Here is a 22358-nt window from a genome sequence, read left to right on the forward strand (position 1 = left end):
GAAGATAGTATAGATTGTAAGTACATGATTATTCATCTTTAATAACACATTAATAATGAAATTACTTTTTGGTGTTTATTAATTATGCTGAGTGTTTATGGAACCTATCTGAGATACTGTAAATTCTAGGAAGTTGCTGAGCAATTCTTTTAGGCGGGAGCCACATGATATTATATTTCCATTTTGTTGCTTGAGAAACTAGTATTAATCTCATAAAGTAAATCTGAGAAAGAACCCTAGATTAGAACTCTTGAGATCATTTCCTTTTTTAGGAGAAAAGAGAACATGGAAAATACCTGTTTGTTTTACTTGAGGAGGATATTTGAATCATCAACTCCTGAGACTAATTTAAAAAAAAAAAGTATCTGGCAAGGGTTGGTCTTGAACAAATTTATTTGGTAGATGATGTAATTTTGCAAAGGAGGCTTTTAAATGTTGAAAATATGTTTGTAATTCTTGTTCTGGAATTGCTTTCAGAATGAGTTTTTCACACACACACACACACACACACACACCCCAATCACCAGGGTTACTTTTGTTTGTTCAATTGTTCACCAAAATATTTTATTAGTCACAATCTTGTAACTCACCTTATTTAGTCTTGGATAGTTCCAAAAATTGAACCCCCATGAAAGTAATGAAGATTCATCAGCAGTAAGGATATCCCAAATAAGATGAACCAGGCTTTGCTGAGAATTTCCAAAGGGGAGTTCTGAGGATGTTTAGAAAGAAGCACTGTTGCAAAGGTCCACACACACTTCAGGGTCATACTGTTAGGAGAGATTGAGATCTTAGGGTCCCCCAAACCGAACTTACTAGCTGTGCCCACTGACTTCCCCTCTCCCTGGTATCCTTTAGAATTATTTACCATTTGGAATTACCTTTAGAATTATTTACCATTTATCCACTGCCGATCAACTTGACCCTCTTCTCCATTACTCCACAAATTCATTTCTTTACTGTTCACCACAATCAGGAATATGTTCAGCTGCAAGTTATGGAAAGCCCAATTAATAGTGGCTTAAACACATCTGTTTATTTTTCTTCTATAACAAAGAGTCTAGAATTAGGGGGCTGTTGGTATTCCTTCAGCCACTCCATAATGACACAGACGTCTTCTGTTTGTAGGCTTTCCCATCTTTCGTGCATTTCCTTTATCCTCAATCTTGTTGCCTTCTGGTTGCAAGATGATTCTGTACCTCCAGGCATCATATCCAGACATTCAAGGCAGGCAGAACCAGGAATGGGGAAGGGGGAAGGTGAAGCCAGCTGCCTCTCCCTTCTCTCAGGACAGAAAAGCTTCCCCAGAAATCTCCATGGCAAATTTTTCTTCAGGACTCATTGGTTAGAACTGGTCACATGGCCACCCCTACCTGCACAGGAAACTGAGAAGTTGGGCAATAAGATTGTCACAATTGGTGTGGATCATTAAGATCCATCATTAGAGGCGGCCACATTGGGTCAGCCAAAATCAGGTTCTGTTAGCAAGGAAGAAGGGAAAATGTTTCGGTAGGTAAATAATAGTGTTGATCACAATTGCAGCGTGCCAATTTTACTTCTGAAACCACCCTGTTTTCCCTACCTCTCTTTCCCTTGGTCCTCAGGGCCTTTTAATTTGGCTACCAGAGGCAGCCTCTGAACTGACCCATCAACTTCCTATGTGACCCTCTTCCAGTCATTCTCCATCTGCTGCCAGACTGACACTCCTAAAATGCAAGTCTGAGCATGGCACCCCGTGGATGAGAACTTTCCCTGGCTCTCTCTCTACTAATGGCCCCTCTCCTAGGCTTGACCTCATTTCCTGTCCTTCTCCCTACTCTGAAAACTCTCACTCATCCCTTAAGACCAAGTCTAAATGTCCCTTTCTCTGGGAAATCCTTCGCCTTTTACTCTTGGCTCTAATAAAACAACTCCCTCCCATTTGTTCTCTTTTTATATCTTTTTAACATGTCAAGAATAATGCCTGTTATATACAATGTTATTTTCTCAGAGATTTGTCTCTTGCTAGATTGTATTATCCTTAGCAGGTAGCATAGTACCTAGCACACAGCAAGTGTTTATGGGCAGAGGAAGCTACTTGTTTCCTAATATCTATTCTCACCCTCTTTATCAGTAAAGGAACTCTGATTTTTAATTGAACCCATGGTGACTTTGATCAAAGACCAAATACTTCAATCTCCCTTGTAGTTCATTGAAGCCATGAAACTTAATGCCTCGAGCTACAGCAGCCATGTTGGATCATGAGATGACTTTGTGAATTGAAGCTGTAAATAGGGGATGGAAACAGTGAAAGGACCTGGGTCATTGACATGGGATATAATGACCCATTGACATGGGTCATTGACATGCTTTGTTGGCCTGGGCTTGCCTTTGGAGTTTCTGGTGGAAAAGAGAAAAACTTCTCTTGTTTGAGCCACTATTATTTTCAATTTTCTATCACTTGTAGCTAAGCAACTCTAACTGATAGAAGAAATAGATATATATACATATATAATTTATATAATATGTAAATAGTATAAAATACTATTCACATAAAATATGTAAATAGTAAATAAATGTAACAAATTATATCAACTATATTTATATGTTATATAGCTTATATAAAATAAAAAATATATGTGTGTATATGTATTTTTATTTTTATTATTAATTAAAAAAATTTTATTTGAGATAGAGAGACAGAGACAGCAACAGAGATAGCGAGAGAGAGCACGAGCAGGGAGGAGAGGGAGAAGCAGTTTCCCCACTGAGCAGGGAGCCAATCTCAGGACACCGGGGTCATGACCTGAGCCGAAGACAAACGCTTAACCGACTGAGCCACCCAGACATCCCTCTATATGTGTTTTTAACTGAATTGGTTGAAATACAGTTGGCTGAAACTTAGCATGGCTTGACAACTGTAGGCCCATAGGCTATATTAGGTTCTCAGACATATTCGCTATGTATTCATATATGTTAAGATATGTGACTGCTCGGCAGGGCACGCCTCCTTCATCCCCGTGGTCGCACAGCTGGCTGAATGTGCCTGCGTACAAGACCCACCCAAGCACTTTAGCATTTGTAGCTACGTGTTCTAGAATGAACTTTGCTTAGGTTATAAATAATGGATTATTCAACAACTTCTTGCCAAGTGTTTGGCTGCCCAGTTGCTCTTCTGATGTCTACCTGACTCAAAGAGCCATTAATAAAGGGAGGAAAAGGTCAGAATAAAAATCATTTCACTCAGCCTCTAAGAGCAGAGCTCAGTCCCTGAGGGAAAGTCGCCTGTCTCTGGTGGAATTGGCACTAATCACTTATACGCAATGGCAGGACCCACGCCAACACCGTTCATGGGGATGGGGATACAGGGTGTTGTCTCCGGTCATGGGTTGGTGTTTTCTCTGCTGGGACGAGGGCAGAACTCTTTCCCACCCTCCTGAGTGCCACCCCTGACCCAGATTTGCAGTCAAATGTCATATTGGACAAGGGGGTCAGCAGTTGGGGTCTGAGATTTTTTTTAGTAGAAATTGTCATTATTTTGACTTAAGAGATCTGGTATATTGTAAATGAAGGACAAAATGTCTATGGAGTTCTGTAGCCCTTGCCCAAATATATTGGGGTTGAGGGGGCGGAAGTCACCTCAGCAGAATTATCAGAAGTAAAGACAGTTTAGGGCTCTTGGCTCAAGAGGCCTTGCCATTCACATGGAATTATCAAGAGCAGTGCTGAAGAGCACAGCTCAAGTCGGGAGGGTCTGGGTTCGAATCCTGACTGCCTACACTCTGGCTGGGTGACCTCGACAAGCTGCTTGACTTCTCCGTCCACAGTAGATCTGCTGTGTCCTGGAGCTGGGTTGTCCCTGGCAGAGGGCTGGGTGTTCGGGTGTCTTCCCAGTTGTGTTCACTGATGCCACGCTGGCTATGGTGGGCGTTTTTACACCAGGAAGATTGGCAAACCAAGTCTTCCATTGCCGACCCTTATACACAGAGCATTAAACATTTACCAGCAACCGCTTCACGTTTCCTCATTTGTACAGTGAAGTTGACAACACCTATCGCACCCCGAGATTGAATTGAAAGGACTCCTGGGAAGCACACGTGAGAGTCCCTAATACACAATGGTGTTCTAATCCTTTCAGCCATGTAATAACAGCCCTATTACTATTGAGAATATTCTTTGGGGAGGGTGGCACAGGCGCAAGATTTGACTCGCTCTCACACTGGTTGGCACAACCATTTAGCCTCCTGGTGTCTGGCCCCTGGGGCTCAACTGTCATGGCAGCCTGTTAACCTCAGAAATTCGAGTTCTAGAACTATGTGTCCCGACTCAGATAATGGGCCAATGGTGGCAGAGTGAGGCCAGAGTTTCGGAGGGAAAGTATGTGCGTGGTGCATAGGAGGGGGGATGTACTTCCACCCAACTGTGGGGAAGAGGGACCATAGCGAGAGAGTGCTGGAGTACAAGGGGCTGTAAGAGACCACACATTCCAAACCCTTGTTCTACAGACGAGGAGACATACACTCTCAGATGGGGGCTTGGCTTTTCTTCCGCTATTGCTGTTCCAGGTTCCCTTTTCTCCCTTCCTTCCTTCCACCCACCCACTCCTTCCTTCCTTCCTTCCTTCCTTCCTTCCTTCCTTCCTGGTTTTGTTAATTTGAGAGAGAGAGAACAAGCATGCATGAGTGGAGGGGGGCAGAAGGAGAGGGAGAAGCAGACTCCCCACTGAGCAGGGAGCCCGACCCTGGGCTTGATCCCAGGACACCAGCGCTAATGACCTGGGTGGAAGGCAGACACAATGAACTGAGCCACTCAGGCATCCCTTCTTCTTCTTCTTCTTTTTTTTTTTTTTTAAGATTTATTTATTTTAGAGATCATACAGTGGGAACGGGCAAGAAGAGGGGCAGAGGGAGAGAGAGAATCCCAAACAGATTCTAGGCTGAGTGTGGAACCCAACATGGAGCTCAATCCCACAACCTAGGATGATGACCTGATGATGACCTGATGAAACCAAGAGTTGGATGCTTGACGGACTGAGTCACCCAGGTACCCTTCCAGTTTCCTTTTTGACCAGGCTAATGCAACACTGTCTGGAAGAGATATCTCTATCCCCATGTTCACTGCAACATTGTTCACAATAGCTGAGATATGGAAACAACCTGTCTTTTGATGGGTAAATGGATAAAGATAAAATATATGTGTATATACACAGTGGAATATTATTCAGCCACAAAGAGGGAAATTCTGCCATTTGCAACAACGTGGATGGACCTTGAGGGCATTATGCTAAGTGAAGTTAGTTAGGCAGAAAAAGACAAATACTGTATTATCTTACTTATATGTGAAATCTAAAAGAAACAAAGTCCTAGAAATAGAGTAGATTGATGGTTGCCAGATGTGGAAGATAGAGGGTGGAGGAAATGGGTGAAGGTGGGGAAAAAATGTCTTTTTTTTATTTATTTTTTATTTTTATTTTTATTTTTTTTTAAAGATTTTATTTATTTATTTATTTGAGAGAGAGAGACAGTGAGAGAGCATGAGCGAGGAGAAGGTCAGAGAGCGAAGCAGACTCCCCATGGAGCTGGGAGCCTGATGTGGGACTCGATCCCGGGAGGGGAAAAAATGTCTTAAAAGAGAAGCCAGCATGTTCCACATTAGAAGTTTTAAGCTGCCTTTGGGCAGCATCATAGCCCCGTACTTTGCATTCAGCCAGCTTAAAAAGCTACTTTTTTTTTTTTTTTTTTTTTTTGCTTAGTGACTCTCTCATGAATTAGCCAATTTCCATGAATATGGGATGACTTACTGGATGTCATCTTAAAACATAAAAACAAAAACCAGTACACGAGATGGTATAAAGGCTGGAAAGACACAACACAACCCCAAATGCCAACAATGTGTGTCTTTGCATAGTGTTAGTAAGATGAAGCTGGCTTCGAATTCTGGTTCTGCTGCTTCCTGGTGGTGTGACCTTATGCACGTGGTTCACCTTCTGAGCCTGTTTTCTCCTTTGTGGAATGAGAAGGCAAGCCCTTCCTGTCCCCCAGTGGGTTGCTGTGAGAATTGTGAAGGGACATCTATAAAGTGCACGTCACTATCTGTTACAGATCCTCTACCACTAAATCAAAGAACCATCCTAGACATTCGTCCATCAAATCGGAGGCCCTCTGATGCTCCCTTGCCTCTGGCTATTTCTTTGATTTCCGGTGCTTTTTCCAAAAGGTAGACCTGGGAAAAAACAGCTCATGATGTCAGGAAATCTAGGGACCTTCAATGGGAAAGGAGTTGAAGCCAGCATTTAAGTGAGGTTTCTAAGTCCATCTCACTGGGAAGAATGAGCTCAGATCTTGGAATTGTGAAGGTAAGTATGCCCTAAACCTGAAAGTTGCAATCTTTTTTCATAGGGGGAGAAAAATTCACCTTTTCAGAGACAGCAAAGTAGAGAAGACATGACCAGACTGTACTCAAATCCATATAAAACTTTTATTTAAAAAAGTCCTATAAAATAATAAATGCAGATTTCCCCATCTATTGTAGCTAAGAAAGGAGGCTGAAAGGCACACATTAATTTAAAATTTCATCATAGGGAGTCAGGTGACCTTTTGCAACCAATGTTAAAAAAAAAAAAAGTCCTTAAGTTGCTCTTTGGAATAGCAGCATTTAAGGTTTTCTTGTCCCATTTGTTTATTCCTTTGGGATGTGGTGGTGTGTTCAGGGAAGAAACGTTCCTCGGAAAGTTTGGTTAAAACCAGTCCACTCCTTTGAGTGTTTTCATTGAATTGTCAGACGACCGTGAAGAGCTAAGGACAAGGGTCCCACCGAAGGTCTAGCTTTGGTAAATGAGGCAGAGTTGTACCGGGCGGCAGATGGGTAAAGTGTGACGTCCAGGAGCATCACTTTCATGTAGGGCCTGATGTTCTCTTAAAGACCTGACTTAGGTTCTAAAATAGTAGAGCCCGAGGCGATACCCAAATGACCAACACTGAGATGAACAGTGAGCTCAGCACTAGTTTCTATACAAACATTTCAAACGAAGGTCTTTATGATGTGGACCAGATCTGCCAAGTGCCTAAGCCGCCTCCGAGTTTAAGCGAGGCCTCGGAAGTTCATCTGGTGCCTCGAGGGTTTTCATGAACCTGCGCCTCTAAGGAGAGGCTGAAAAGAGGAATTTCCAGGGACAGCTTCCAGCCCAGGGCCCGGGGTTCCCTGGATCAGGCTGTCCTAATGCAGCTCCCAGAGCGGTGGAAGATCTCGGTTTCTCAAAAGAAAGCAACAGGTGATGTTTTGGGGCATCTGGGCTCTGGCCAGGCCCCCAGAGTTTTGCATCGTAAAAGAATTAAAAATGGAAATGGAGCCTCTGCTTTACTCCTGCAGCCAAAGTCCTTTCTGGGACAGAACATTTATCAAAACATAATTAAATACTGTCTTGTATTTCCCTCTACCCTGGATATCGATTCTTTCCTTCTCAAAACCCACTCCTCTCATAGGTGACAAACCAAAGCAGAAAATGACAACTGAAGCAGCGATTACCTGGCTCATGCCCCTGGCTTGAGGCAGAGATGACAGAGCGAAAAGCAGAGAAAACAGAAGTCTGTTATCAGCTCCTGATTTACAAAATACAGGCAGAAGCCAGCAGGGAAGCCGTCAGCCCTTGAACTTGGTGGTCTTTGAGAAGGGCTTGTCCTTCTCTTCCTGAGAGGAGGACCCCACAGTAATCCCAGATGTGGGGCCATGCTTCTTAGGAACAGAGAGAACTGGACCCATCCCGCTCCGAGGAGCAGCAGTTGAGATCTGCAGCTGGGTTGAGGAATGGATTTCCCTGTACCTTTGTGTCACCCCGTCATCAAGAAAGGCATGAAGGTGGCTGAGGGACCTCCCAGGAATGGAATAGGACTCACGGTATAACCTGAGGGGGTCAATGTCCAAGGCCAGATGGGTCTGTAGTCACCTCTGAAGAAGTCACTGTGAGCTGATGACCTTGAAGGCCACTGCTCTGACGCCTTGTCACCAACCAGCGCGAGGTAACTCCACCTCTCCCTTCCCCACCCCCAGGCCTTGACCTATAGGGAAAAAGTCTGTGTATATGTGAGGACCCCCTCTGTCATTTTCAGAGGATGGGAGCTAAAAGCAGTTCTGTTAGGAAAGACCAATTACTTTTTATACCTGAGTTATGGAATAAGATCTGTCATTGGCCGCCCATGCTTTCGACCTTTCTGTCTTTCGCCGACTTCGCAACGAAGCGGAGAAAGCACACTGGTGGCTTCTAGCCATAGACCTGCAGGTTCTGCAAGTCAGAGAACAGTGGCTGCAGGCTGGGCCATAGAGTAATCTTTTGAGTTCTAGCCTGTCTCCCACCCACCCATTTTGCAGAAAAGGCAACTGAGGGCCCTTCCGTCACTGGTAGGAGAGAGGAAAGTAAGGAAAAGGAGGTACCGGGCAGGGTATCTGGAATGAGATGAGGCCCTCATCTGACGGACCAGTAGTGAGTACGTGCTGTTCGTCAGGCTGCAGTGCACACTGTGCAAGCCAAGGGGCCCATCTGTTCAGGGAGGACCATCCTTGGCTCACTGTCTATGTGTGGGCAGGTCGCTTTTGCTTCATTCCTGACCGCCAGTCAGCTTGTGGAACAGGTCCTCGTCAAGGGTTTCATTCTGGTCCTTAGACCGAGTAGACAAGAAAATATAGCCACCGATGTACTCATGCACGATCTTGCAATCTGCACTCAAGCAGGTGAATGCAATGGAGACGTTCTGGTCAAATTCAATTGCCACCTGGAAGAGGAAGGCACAGGTGAGCCTGAACTCTGAGCTTTAAGGTAAGCTTTAACATTTCAAAGAAAATGAGGGAAAAACTGCCTTGGGATGGCCCCCAGAGCTGAGGACTGCTTAGGTGACTTACAGTTGATTTCCCTCTCCCTCCTGTCCCCCAAAATTTGCACAAAAAAAATCAACCAACACCCCCCCCCAAGCATCTCTTCCATTGAACGCTTCCAGCAAACAAGTCTTTGCTCTCTGCGCGCCCTCTTGTGTCAACTATGCCGTACAGCAGGCAAAACATTCTAACTCCCAACACGCAGAGGTATTTTTGGTCGCTCCTGTTTACTACAAAGCTGCGATCACCAAGACAGCATGATACTGGCATAAAAACAGACACATAGATCAGTGGAACAGAGTAGAGAGCCCAGATATGGACCCTCAACTCTATGGTCAAATAATCTTCAACAAAGCAGGAAAAAACATACAGTGGAAAAAAGTCTCTTCAATAAACGGTGCTAGGAAAATTGGACAGCTAGATGTAGAAGAATGAAACTCAACCATTCTCTTACACCGTACACAAAGATAAACTCAGGGGTGCCTGGGTGGCTCAGTGGGTTAAAGCCTCTGCCTTCAGCTCAGGTCATGATCCCAGGATCCTGGGATCGAGCCCCGCATCGGGCTCTCTGCTCAGCGGGGAGCCTGCTTCCCCCTCTCTCTCTGCCTGCCTCTCTGCCTACTTGTGATCTCTGTCTGTCAAATAAATAAATAAAATCTTAAAAAAAAAGAGATAAACTCAAAATGGATAAAAGACCTCAATGTAAGACAGGAATCCATCAGATTCCGCAGTAACCTCTTCAATATAAGCCACAGCAACTTCTTTCAAGATATGTCTCCAAAGGCAAAGGAAACAAAAGTGAAGATGAACTTTTGGGACTTCATCAAGATCAAAAGCTTCTGCACAGCAAAGGAAACAGTCAACAAAACAAAGAGGCAACCCACGGATTGGGAGAAGATATTTGCAAATGGCAGTACAGACAAAAGGCTGATATCCAGGATCTATAAAGAACTTCTCAAACTCAACACACACAAAACAGATAATCATGTCAAAAAATGGGCAGAAGACATGAACAGACACTTCTCTAATGAAGACATACAAATGGCCATCAGACACATGAAAAAATGTTCATCATCACTAGGCATCAGGGAGATTCAAATCAAAACCACATTGAGATACCACCTTACACCAGTTAGAATGGCCAAAATTAGCAAGACAGGAAACAATGTGTGTTGGAGAGGATGTGGAGAAAGGGGAACCCTCTTACGCTGTTGGTGGGAATGCAAGTTGGTGCAGCCACTTTGGAGAACAATGTCGAGATTCCTCAAGAAATTAAAAATAGAGCTTCCCTATGACCCTGCAATTGTACTACTGGGTATTTACCCCAAAGATACAGATGTCGTGAAAAGAAGGGCCATCTGTACCCCAATGTTCATAGCAGCAATGGCCACGGTCGCCAAACTGTGGAAAGAACCAAGATGCCCTTCAACAGATGAATGGATAAGGAAGATTTGGTCCATATACACTATGGAGTATTATGCCTCCATCAGAAAAAATGAATACCCAACTTTTGTAGCAACATGGACGGGACTGGAAGAGATTATGCTGAGTGAAATAAGTCAAGCAGAGAGAGTCAATTATCATATGGTTTCGCTTATTTGTGGGGCATAACAAATAACACTGAGGACATGGGGAGATGGAGAGGAGAAGGGAGCTGAGGGAAACTGGAAGGGGAGGTGAACCATGGGAGACTATGGACTCTGAAAAACAATCTGAGGGTTTTGAAGGGGAGGGGCGTGGGAGGTTGGGGGAGCCTGGTGGTGGGTGTTACATAGGGCACGGATTGCATGGAACACTGGGTGTGGTGCATAAACAATGAATTCTGTTACACCGAAAAGAAATTAAATTAAAAAAAAAAAAAAAGAAGAACTTCCTAAGCACGCCCTCTGTCAAGGGGCGGGGTGCTCGGCAGACTTTTGAATGGAAATAAAAGGCTCACCTGAATTTTCTTACCCCCCAACAGCCCTAGACCACTTTCCAGCTGAAAGCCGTAAACTCTAAACTCTAGAAGAAACAGATTTCCCTGCTTCTCAACCCTGGTTGCCCAATGGAATCACCGGTGGACCTTTAAAAATTGCTGCCAGGTGCCCACTCCCAGAGACTGGGATTTGAGGGGTCTAGGGTGTGGCCTGGGCCCGTGTGTTAAAGCTCCCTGTGCGATCCTAATATGCAAGGTTTTAGAGCCACTGCCTTAGAGGTCACCTAATCTCAAACTTTTATTCTATAAATGAGTTAACAGCCCTGCTGAGAGGATTCCATGGTTTAAAAAAAAAAAAAAAAGGTGGGAGTCCCTTCCCCTCCTTCTAAGGTAGATGGCTTTCTACTGGGAAAACGAGAAAACGAAGGAGGAAGGATTCTAGATCAGCAACATCAGAATGTCTTAAATCAGCTGGACGCTCAGGTGCCTCTGACTTGATCTAGAATTTCCCATGCTATAGCCTTGGCTTGGACTTAGCTCCCCGGGTGCAAGTGCAATGGATGGGAGACAGAGAGCTTGCAGGCTTCTTAACTCAGGAGGCAAAGCTCTTCTCAGTCATCCCTGCTCCCCTCACTTGCTTCTCTGGCAGCCTATCCCTGTGGGGACTGGAATGCTCCCCAGGTGGGCAGCTGAGCCTCTGAGTCCTCAACCGGTTAGACCTCCAGGCAGCCAGTCAGTGCAGCCTCTTTGGACTCCTTTTGGGGGACAGCGCTGACTCAGGTGATATCTGTGAAGCACTTTTCAGTGTCTTATATAAGCCTATGCTGAGTGGAAGGAAACTAATTGAACTGCTCAGCGGTTTAGAGTCTGTATGGAAAGTCTGGATGGAGACTAAACCAACTTGCGGTGTTGATTCCGAGACCATTTGGCCTGTGCTTATTAGCAAACTGCCCAGACCTGCACGTGATTAGTTTAGCAGACAATGAGCACAGGCTTGTGGTTTCTGAGTTCTAAATGAACTCAGTGAACATAGTAATCTACAATTCGGATGGAACACGCATTTATAGCCTCGACACTGAATACACCGAAAACGTTATACCTGCCGGATTTCCCAGTTTACGTTCCACTGTTTCATATTTGTGAATCTCCATGTTGTCATTGGAATCCCGGTGGCTGCATCAATTCTAATCAGCCTGTTATATGAAACTCCCAGGATATCATCTTTCTTGCTTCCTTTAAATCTTAAAAAAAAAAAAAGTGAATGAAAAGCAACTGCTTCGTGAGGTTCATTCATACACAACTTAAAGATATTAAAGATAACAGGAACATTTCTAAATGACATCCGAAGAATGGACAGTGAGGGTTTAACTCTTCCACAGAAGGGCATTTTTATTGTGATAGGAAGAGAATATGAAGAGTGGAGAGAATTAAGGCTGTCCTGCAGACACCCTTTATGTGAAACTGATGTCAGAGGGAAGCAAAGTAAGAGAGGGTCAAGTTAATGAGTTTAAAATCCACTGTGTCTGCCAGGCACCCTTCTAGGCACAGGGAATACATTTAGCGACCTAACTGGATAGACAATGTCTCACTTCTGGAGCTTGTATTCTAGGGGCGAGCGGGTCATGAATAAGGGAAAAAGATATGGCAGGTTAGATCACGAAGGCAAATAAAGCATAGGAGGGGGACAGGCAATACTGGCAATGAGGGGGTTACCATTTTAAGAAAAGGGAGTCAGGGAAGACTGCAGTGAGCAAGGACATTTGATTAAAGATGTCTGTCAGGGAACGAGCCACATGGGTATGGGGGAAGAGTACTGGGGGCAGAGGGCACAACCAGTGCAAGGCGGCAGCTTTCTTTTTTTGGGGGGTGGGGTGGGGGGATGCTCATGAACCTGCCAGGAGGCCAGTGTGGCTGGGCACAGCGAGGGAGGGGCAGAGGATGTGAAATCCCAGAGCTAAGGTCTTACAGGCCATTGTTAAGGATTTGGCTTATGTGCCGGGTGAGCCAGAAGGCCTTCAGATGCCTGCTGTGGTTTGACACAGGTCTTAAAAGGATCACTCTAGCAGCCAACCTGAAAACTCAGGGGGACAAGGGGAGATGCAGGGATCCTTGGTAAGTACTGTGAAGAGAAGGTGTGGAAGATCGTTACGAGCAGATGATGTGTTGGGGCCATTTGTGAGAGGACAGTATTCTTTCCTTTCCTTCTTTTATTTATTTATTTTTTAAAAATTATTATTTATTTATTTGAGAGAGAGAGAGAGAGCACAAGCTGTAGGGAGGAGCAGAGAGTGAGGGAGAAGCAGGCTCCCTGCAGGAAGCCCGATGTGGGGCTGGATCCTAGGACCATGGGATCATGACCAAAGGCAGATCCTTGTCCGACTGAGCCAGGCACCTGAGAGGACAGTGTTCTAAAATTACAAAGAGTTCTACATTCCAGACTGAGAATAAACTGGGCTCTGAGAAAGGCACCTGGAGACAAACAGGAAGTGAGAGGGGCTGGTGAACAGTGTGATACCTCACAAGGTAGTAGGTGAGGCCAAATTCCGGCAGTGACTGCCACGCCTGGATGAACCGCAGCTTGGCTTCGACCAGCGGCATCTGGGCCACGTTCTGGTGGGCTTCTAGAATCCGGGCTGCCAGCTGAGCAGAAGTGGAGAACATTGAACCGTTCTTAGCATACCCTCACTGTCCTGTAATCATCCTTTTACCTCAGGTCCCCAGGGAGAAACATAAATGCAAGGCCCAACTGCAACTCTACAATTAATTCCCATTCATTCATCCTCTGCAATTCAATGGGGAGAAGAAGGAATCGCATCAGCCTGAGGTTCATGGAGATGGAGGGTTCTGGCTCCCTCCTTCTGTATGGTGTCCGTGGACAATGGTTTCTCTTGAATCAGTTTATCAGTATAACTTTTAACCCCCTCTCATGGAAGCATCATTTAAATTTTTAACTTGTGGGGACTCAGTGATTTTAATGAAATCTGGGAATGCTGCCATGTTCAGTTAGCAGTAGTCAGCTCTTCCAAAGGGAAAAATAATTAACATCATCTAATACCGAGTCCATAGGCAGAAATCCCCATCAGCCAATTTTTCATGCTGATGGCCTCGATCATTTTAATTCCTCATTTTATCTCAGAAAATACAGCATTTACTGCAAACAGTCTGCTCCAACAAGATTGGCGGTACCTGCTTTGACTTGTGTTTTTTTGCACACCGAGGTGACACAAAACTTTCAGGGTTCATTTCCATGGTTTCGCTAGTGGAAGCCACCTGAGATGCCGAGTTCCGATTTTTCATCCTCAGAAATGAAAGGATGTTGAGGACCTCTGGCTGGTAGGAGCTGTCTGCCATGGTTTTGCCCTTCGATGCCAGGATGCAGGCAGCCATCCATTGTGCATACTGGTTCTCCTGAAGCAAATATCAGAGGGCTGAGAGACACAAATTCAAGTGCAAAGTGCCACCCTGCTGGGAACTGACCAGGACCTGAGCTCTCAGCTTTACAATACACAAAACTGTCAGCTACTGAGTGAGGCAAGAGGTGAAGTGCCCCATGTTTTGAGTGGCTGTCAATCACCTACTTTAACACCCAACAGGAATTGGGTGTTTTGAGTCCTGTGTGGAGTTTCTCTATGCTAAGGGGCTAGAGAATAGGAATGTCAGTTGTGACCCATTCCACACAGAGAACTCTGCATGGAAAGATGAACCCAGGACACAGGTACAGCATGGAAGACAGGCAGCTACCTGACAGCCTTCCTTGATACCTGTTTCCATTTTCATATCATGTCGGATCTCTGTGACAGAAGGAAAGGAGGGGAAAAAAATGAACTGATTTCCCATATCCTGTCTACCCTGGCCTATCCTTAGTAAAGATTCTGATTCCAAGGGAGTAATCAAGTCTACTGACTGGCTCTGAACCAGTCAGTGTTGGTCTCTATTGCTTTTGAATGTTTGTGTTCATTTTTTACCTCAGGGAGCCAAGGGGCATGGATCTAGAAGCTTAGGGGATGCAGCTGGAGAGAGGAAGTCTTCAGAGCAACAGTGGCTGTGGTGCACTGAATTACTGACCTCAGTCTTCATCCCCCTGGTATCCGTACTTTCTGCCATGGAATTTTATAGTCTGTCTCATTAGAGACAGAGCGCAATTTTCCACTTCTTATCTTTGGACATGCTTTAGCCAACGGAATGTGGGTGGAAATAACAGAGTACTACCTGCCGGCCCGAGCTTTAGGTCGTCTGCCATGTTTGTAATTCCTCTCTTGCATTTCTGCCATCATTATGAGCAGAGCCTCCCCAGGCAGCCTGGCACTTCCAGCATAAATACAAGGAGTTTCACTTCCAGCAAGGAGCCAAGCCTAGCCAGGCCTACAGCTAGAAGCAGATCTGTCCAGGGGACGCATGGCTGGATCACTGAAGCCCTAGCCTACTTGCCCTCGGTTCAGAGGCAAATGTTTATTGGAATACGATGTTTTGATTTTGTGGTTGGTTGTTACAAGGCAGTAACTGACTGATGAGTGCTCTGATTGGAAAAAAACATCTCAGCTGGTTTGTCCTTAGTCTGAAGAAAAGTAAAGGGACTTAGCATTTTTCTTTTTTGGATTTACTTACATGGTCACATCTCAGATACACTTCATTCATACCATCGGCAACAGGGATTAGTAACTTGATTCCAAATTTTCTCCCTGCTACATTGACGTCTGGCACAACTTCACAGCCTGAATGATAAAAGGCAGGAACAAAACTGAGTTCTGAGAAATGTGTTCTGTAAATCAGATGTGCATCTAAAAGAAACACTTTGAACATAAGCCCTTGGCATTTGCTTCTTTTCTGAAAAATTGAGGACAAGCAGACAACATTAATTAAAGAGGAACTAAATAAGGCTCATGAACAATGCATGTGGATAACAACAAAAAAAAACTTCTGTTATGATTTTCTTAAATATGTCATCAATTGAATTCATTTTCCAGGTCAATTTGGCTATGCTAACTCATTGTAACATGGAGTTATGAATATGAACTTTTAAATAAACCCCCATAGAGGGAATTCTCTTACTGTCACAATGCTAAGGGAACTGAGTGCCCCGGTTAATTAAATATTTCAGTTCATGGAGTTACCAGCACAATCATGGCCGTTTTCAGAAATTAGAACAGAAACTAAAGTGACAATGAATTAAACATAACCCTTCTGGAATGCAGGAAGCTTTTCAGGACCCTACAGTCCCTCATGTACTATGTGGATGGCACCAACTGTCACCACTTCAGAGACTTGGACACGCCGGGGAAGAAGGGACAGCAGAATGGAAATAATCACATTTATCGCTCCACATTTCAGGCCCATGCTCCATGAAGCGAAGCTGAAGGCAGGCTGCCATGTGGGAACCAGTGAAATAGAGGGGCTCCCCTCTATTTCAGGGGGTAAGAGTTGGGCTTTCCTGGCTGGGTGATGACAAGCCATACCCAGATATAATACTTTCTTACCTCTAAGATTTAGTTTTTCTACTGGTTCTCCTTGCTCAAGTTCCTTATTTTTAAAGTAGGCTATAGATGTGTCTTTAAAGATGAACCAATATTGTTTGAAAGCCTTTAAGATCAGCTTCTTGGGCCTGCAAATTAAAGTAAAGTAAGCATTTTAACAGCTATCCAGAAATGGAGGGACACAATGCAAATTTCACGTGGCTCGAGATGTTCTGGAAACCGGTTCAAATAACACATTCTGTATTCTTGAAAATAAATTTCATATTGCTAACTCATACCTAAAAACTGAAAATGGGGTTTTTTAATAGATGTGGTAGTTACTTCAGAATCTCAGGGTTTCGAACACTTTGGCTTTGCTACTCCTGACATGTGTCCCTGAGGAAGACACTTGCTCTGCCTGCCCACATGTCCTGCCTCTGTGTGATGGGGACAGTACCAGCCTCCAGCTCATAGGGCTTCTGTGAGAATGGGAAGAGGTAATCTCTGAAGGTGCTTATCACAGGACCTAGCATAACTCAATAAATAATAATAATGATATATAATATAAGTAACATAATAAATAAACATAATGATAAATTATTATTATTAGAGAAACATCTAGGGATCTGGAGACATCTGGTGTCCATCAGAATTAGAAGGGAGCTTGTTAAAGGTACCTGAGCATGGGCCCTAATCCCAGAGACTCGTAGTCAGCAGGTCCAGGTTAGGACCCAGGGTTCTGCATTTTAAGTAAGCTTTCCTGTGGTGATTTCCAAGTTTGAGAAATGCGAGTCTAGGCCAGTAATCTCCAAACTAAAGCTGGGTACACTCAAACTTTAAAATATTTTTAATATTTTAATATATAATGTTACCAACATATGTTAGGTGAATATAACAAATACCCATTCCTTAACATATTTATATTTATGTGTAATATTTGTAATATATGTACATTATAATCCTATACAAATAAATTAAAAATGAACATGGAAAGTTCACTTTGTTTCAAAAAGGGAGGTTGTTACTCAGTGACATAAATCCCAGTTGAGGAAATACACTATTGGCTATGCTCACTAAATCACAGTGTCCATGGCAGAATGCCATCTACCTCATTTTGAAGGTTTCTGTTACAACAAAGCTACTGAGTTCCATCTTCCCTGATCTCAATCACTCACTTATGCAAATTAATCAGAAGAGGCTGCATTTTTATATATTTAGTAAGTGGGTTTCAAACACACTAGAACTTCATTTAGATGACGTTTAACAGAGTTTAAAACTCTGTTTCCAGGTTTAAAGGTGTGCAGATAACATTGTTTTCTTATTTTTTAAACTAAAAATTGGTTTTATTCTAATTGGCTTTATTAAGTGATTCATAAATTGGGCAGCATCCCACCTGGCAAGTAGAGAGAAGCTATGGGGAGGGGTACAAAATGAAAGGTTGCCATAGGAAGGAAGGTGGGGTGAGAAAGTTATTAGTAAAAGAAAGGACCATCCCAGGCAAGGCCACCTTCCTTGTGGGGAAGGGCAGGAAGTCTTATTAGGTGATTACCTCATCTTTTGGGAGATGGAGGGTCCATGTGACAGATGACCTCATTGGTGCTGATCAGAAAATTCCCTTCTGATTGGTTAGGACTCATTTCTGGGGGAAGCTGAAATTGCAACTAGGTTAGGTGTTAAGTCCTAGTTTGGAGATGGGATCTAAGTGATGCTGTTTTGAGCTTGTGGTTTTCTTTTTTGCAGTTCTCCCATTTTGAACAGACTCTCAGCTTAACTGAGAGATGTGATCAAAATTCAGGGCAAGAGAATATAGTTTTAATAGGCGGTATCATTATTGGCAACAGTGTGACAATGATAACATTTCCAAATAAGTGCTTTCCAAAACGCTCTCTTCACAGCACTAATCTCTTTTGAATACCAATTGCGTTCTCACTCATTTCACAGTCACCTTTTTCTTGAAGGAGAGGTGACGTGTGTTCATTATTTTGAAAGCATCTGCAGGCTGACCACGGACGGCCACTTGTCATCACAGAGAGGTCATAAATTCGGAACACATTCTTTTGAAAAAACAAGAGTGCACGACTCCTCTTAGAGGTATTTTTCCATGTGATAACCAGGGTGTCTTAGTGGGACCAAAGATTTTAATGGTCACTCCCTCTTTATGAAGTTTCCACTGTATCTTAGGTGTCTTTTATTTATCAAGAACCTCACCGATAATCTCCCGTAGACATTGTGTAAGTCAGCCTGGAACTTCTTTGGTCCAGTAGAGTTTGCCTACTCCCCTACAGTAACTTGTCTGTGAATGAGGTAATGAATGAATTTTACATGTGCTCCTCTCTCTGAAATCCTCTAGAGGAGCCATTTATTTATTCCAAAGTAATCTCTGCAACAGTGGTCGCACCTTACAGTTTGGACATAAATAACTGTTTTTATCAAGGATGTAACTTAGCAGTAGAATTATAACTGGTCTGATCTGTACTTAGGGGTTTGCATAAAGTAGAATCTTGAAAACCTCCTTGGGCAGGAAGTTCTAGATTGACTGTTATTTTCTCTTAGCACTTTCAAGAGATTTTCTAGCTAACAAGAAGTCTGCTGCCCACTTAACTGTTTTTCCTTGCTAGGAAATCTGTCTTTTCTCTTTGATTTAAAGACTTTCTCTTATCAATTATTGGCCTTACTAAGATGTACATTTATAGTGATTTATTTTGATTGGAATTTATGATTCCTGAACTTAAGGATTTTTGGCTTCAACAATTATGGAACACTCTCAAGCTTTCTGTTTTGAATACTTGCCTCTTCCCCATCTATTCTTCTAGAACTCCTAGTAGGTGTATAGTGAAACTTCTCATTCTACCTATAACATTTTCCATTTTTTTTTAACATTTTCCATTTCTACCTGTGTTCTCTATTCAACTGTGTTTTCATTTTTATTATTTATTTTAATAATAATTATTTTTTTTTAGAGAGAGAGAGTGCACACATGTGTGTGAGTGGCGGGGGAGGGGAAGGCAGAGAGAGAGAGGGAAAGACAGAATCTTAAGCAGGCTCCACGCTCAGTGTGGAGCCTGAGGCAGGGCTTGATCTCACAACCCTGAGATGATGACTTGAGCTGAAATCAGGAGTCAGAGGCTTAACCTACTGAGCCACTCAGGTGCCCCTTAACTGTGCTTTTATGACATTCAGAGCACCTATTCAATTTTAAATTCTTATGACTAAATTTTTCATTTCCAGAGTTTCTATTGAGGTCCTTTTCAATATTACCTCTTCTCTTTCATGAGGGTTTTTCTCTGTTAGTTTCCTTAAGGATTCTAAACATATTCATTTTACTGTTTTTTCAGATTGTTCTATTATCTAAAGTTACTGAAACTGCTAATCTTCTTGTTTGCTGGGTCTGTTGTCTTTCCTTTATGGTGGTTCATGAGCTCACGTGGTTAGTAGTTTTTACCGAGAGGTCAGTTTTTAGGGGGTTACTATTTTCTCTGGAAGGCCCATGCATGCTAGATTGTGGATATTTCCCTCCAAGTATTTTTGTAATTTCATTTGCCAGGGCTTCATGGGTTTTGTGGTCCTGGGCCCATTTCTATTTTATTTTTATTTTTTTCAGAATTCACTTCTCATATAAGACATTTAAATTTAGATCTACATCCATGTGGGACATAGGGTTTGACTCTTGTTTCTCTAGAGACTTTTCATTTCCCCACGTAGGACCCCACTTGGGAAGAACTTCCTCCCTGCTTCCTGGGGCAGATGGACAGCTTTTCTACCCCCGGCTAAACAGAGAAGGCCACCTTTAGCAAGTTTCTGCCATTGGGCATGGGCTTCGGGCCAGCATTAGTACCTTACAACAGGCCTACAGGGTCCTCTCCCGTCTCTCCCAGGGATTAAAATCCCAGATTCTCATGGGAATGTGAATCTAGGTCTTGGCCCAAATCCTTCTGTGTGTCTGAGGTTTCATCTGTAGAATCAGATTCCCTCTGCATCGCCTGCAAGCTGGACCTCCCTGTCTCACCTCAATTTTGTATTCACAATGCTTTTATTTTCACTTTATCTAGCACTCATGCATATTTAGAGCAAGACTGAAGTTGCACTGCTCGTTCTACTGCTCATTCTACTGTTGGTCTACTGATAAAGAAAGAAAGCCCAAGGAAATGAAATGAAGGGTCTTTAAGGGTCACACACTAAAAAGTAGGAGGACTGGAGCTCAATTCTCCATGCTCCTTCCTGCCTTCCTGTCTCCTTTCTTCTTTGCTTCCTTCTTCCTTCCCTTCCTCCTTCATTTCTCCCTTCCATGAACTGTATTATCTATTAAAGTCAACCTCTTTAGACCTTTGGTAGATATAGTGGCTGCTATGAAACAGAAGACAGTTCTGTGTGTTTGAGCAAAGCAACTACATTAAAGTGAAGTGGATGGAGGGCTTAACCCCGGAATGTTCTCTCCTTCTCTGGAAACATCTAGAGGAAGGAAAAGGTCATCTTTTGGTTTGTGAAGTGCTGCATTTGCTCTAGACAGAGAATATGGCAACTTACTTTCTTCATAGAATGATTATTAAAAATTATAAAGATGTATCTGTGGATTCAAATTACTACTGTAGCTCTGACTATAACAATATATGTGGTTGCAACCATGTATGCCACAAAAGTTAAATTTAATTAATAAGAATTAATGAAATTGACTTAATTTTTAAAAATGGGCATTTCTGTTTTTTTTAATTTTTTATTTTATAAAAATATTTTATTTATTTCTTTATTTGACAGAGAGATAGATGGCACAAGTAGGCAGAGCAGCAGGCAAAGGGAGAGGGAGAAGCAGTTTCTCCACCAAGCATGGAGCCCAATGCAGGGCTTGATCCCCGGACCCTGGGATCACCACCTGAGCCGAAGGCAGCCGGTTAACTGACTGAGCCACCTGGGTGTCCCCTTTATTTTTTAAAATTTTGTTAAAGATTTTATGTATTTATTTGACACAGAGAGATATAGTGAGAGAGGAAACACAAGCAAAGGGAGTGGGAGAGGGACAAGCAGGCTTCCCGCCGAGCAGGGAGCCCAGTGCGGGGCTTGATCCCTGGACCCTGGGATCATGACCTGAGCCGAAGGCAGATGCTTAATGACTGAGCCACCCATTGTTTGAGATCACATTAAAAAAAAAAAAAAGCAACTTATAGAAACCCAGTGATAAAAATCGTTACCTTTGGATGCTTCTCTCTTATACCTGATTCACTGTTCACTCTTTCTAAGTCTTTCTTTGCATCATATGTTCCCCAAACAACTCGTGTTTCTTTTCAAGTCACTGACCCACTGAAGTGTCGGTGTGTTAAGAAAAGTCAACGAACCATAAAGTGACATGAGTAATTGATAGAACTTCAAAGGGGCCTTATTCTTTTCATCTTAACACACCCTGGCACCATCACAAATGTTTTATTTCTTTCCATGAAATAAAAAACTCCTCTGTCTTTTTAAGTCTCAGATCTGAGGTGACTGGGGAGTGTCTCAGAAACACTGTAACAGGCAAAGTTTGATAAACCGAGGAGACTACTTCTGTATAAGCCCAGGACCAAAGTTCTAGAGACAACTGACTTTTCAACCACGAAAGAACCTTCGAATGATGCCCAGTCCTGAGCCTTGCGGATGACCAGTCTAGCATAGGTGTTCACTAGTCGCAGACACCGGCCATGTTTACACCATTTATTGAGCACATACTATGAGCAGGGACCATGCTCAATGCTTCATATATGTTATCTTCTTCAACCCCCCCAATAAACCCAAGAAGAGGTATGTCCCCATTTTATAGATCAGGAGACTGAGGCTCAGACACATGACAATGCCCGAGGGGACCCAGCTAGTACAGGTTGTTGAGCCAGGATCAGCCCATTGTCTGTCTGATGCCAAAGCTGGAGCTCCACCTTTGAACCAGGAACTTGCCTAGTGCGGCGGGTTCAGTTTAAATTCCTGCACAGTTGACCTGCGAGGCTTTGTTAGGAGAAATCCCTTTCCCCGTTAAGGGTGACTTACCTAAATAATTTGAGATGATCTGCAAGTTTAGGGATATCAGTAATGTCCTCCTAAGGAAAAACAGATAACATTTCATAAGTGGTTAATTAGGTGGCGTTGATCCTCTATATCTGCACCATCCGATACTGTAGCCACTCACC

At 43.3% G+C, this 22358-nt stretch overlaps 1 protein-coding gene across 2 annotated transcripts in view; it reads right to left on the reverse strand.

The window, feature by feature from the left end:
• Positions 1-6437: 6437 nt before the first annotated feature.
• FERMT1 (FERM domain containing kindlin 1) overlaps positions 6438-22358 on the reverse strand; it is a 35230-nt gene continuing 19309 nt past the window's right edge. For both annotated transcript variants that reach the window (XM_044263429.1, XM_044263430.1), the window contains 7 exons: positions 22219-22268; positions 16237-16361; positions 15368-15474; positions 13949-14170; positions 13278-13402; positions 11862-12003; positions 6438-8744 (listed from right to left, as the gene is read on the reverse strand). In XM_044263429.1, the coding sequence (XP_044119364.1) occupies positions 8571-8744; positions 11862-12003; positions 13278-13402; positions 13949-14170; positions 15368-15474; positions 16237-16361; positions 22219-22268 (945 nt within the window). In that variant the 3' untranslated portion in view covers positions 6438-8570. The remainder of the gene's footprint in view (positions 8745-11861; positions 12004-13277; positions 13403-13948; positions 14171-15367; positions 15475-16236; positions 16362-22218; positions 22269-22358) is intronic.

Source organism: Neovison vison, chromosome 8 (assembly GCF_020171115.1).
Source record: "Neovison vison isolate M4711 chromosome 8, ASM_NN_V1, whole genome shotgun sequence".
In the NCBI taxonomy this organism is placed as follows: Eukaryota; Metazoa; Chordata; class Mammalia; order Carnivora; family Mustelidae; genus Neogale; species Neogale vison.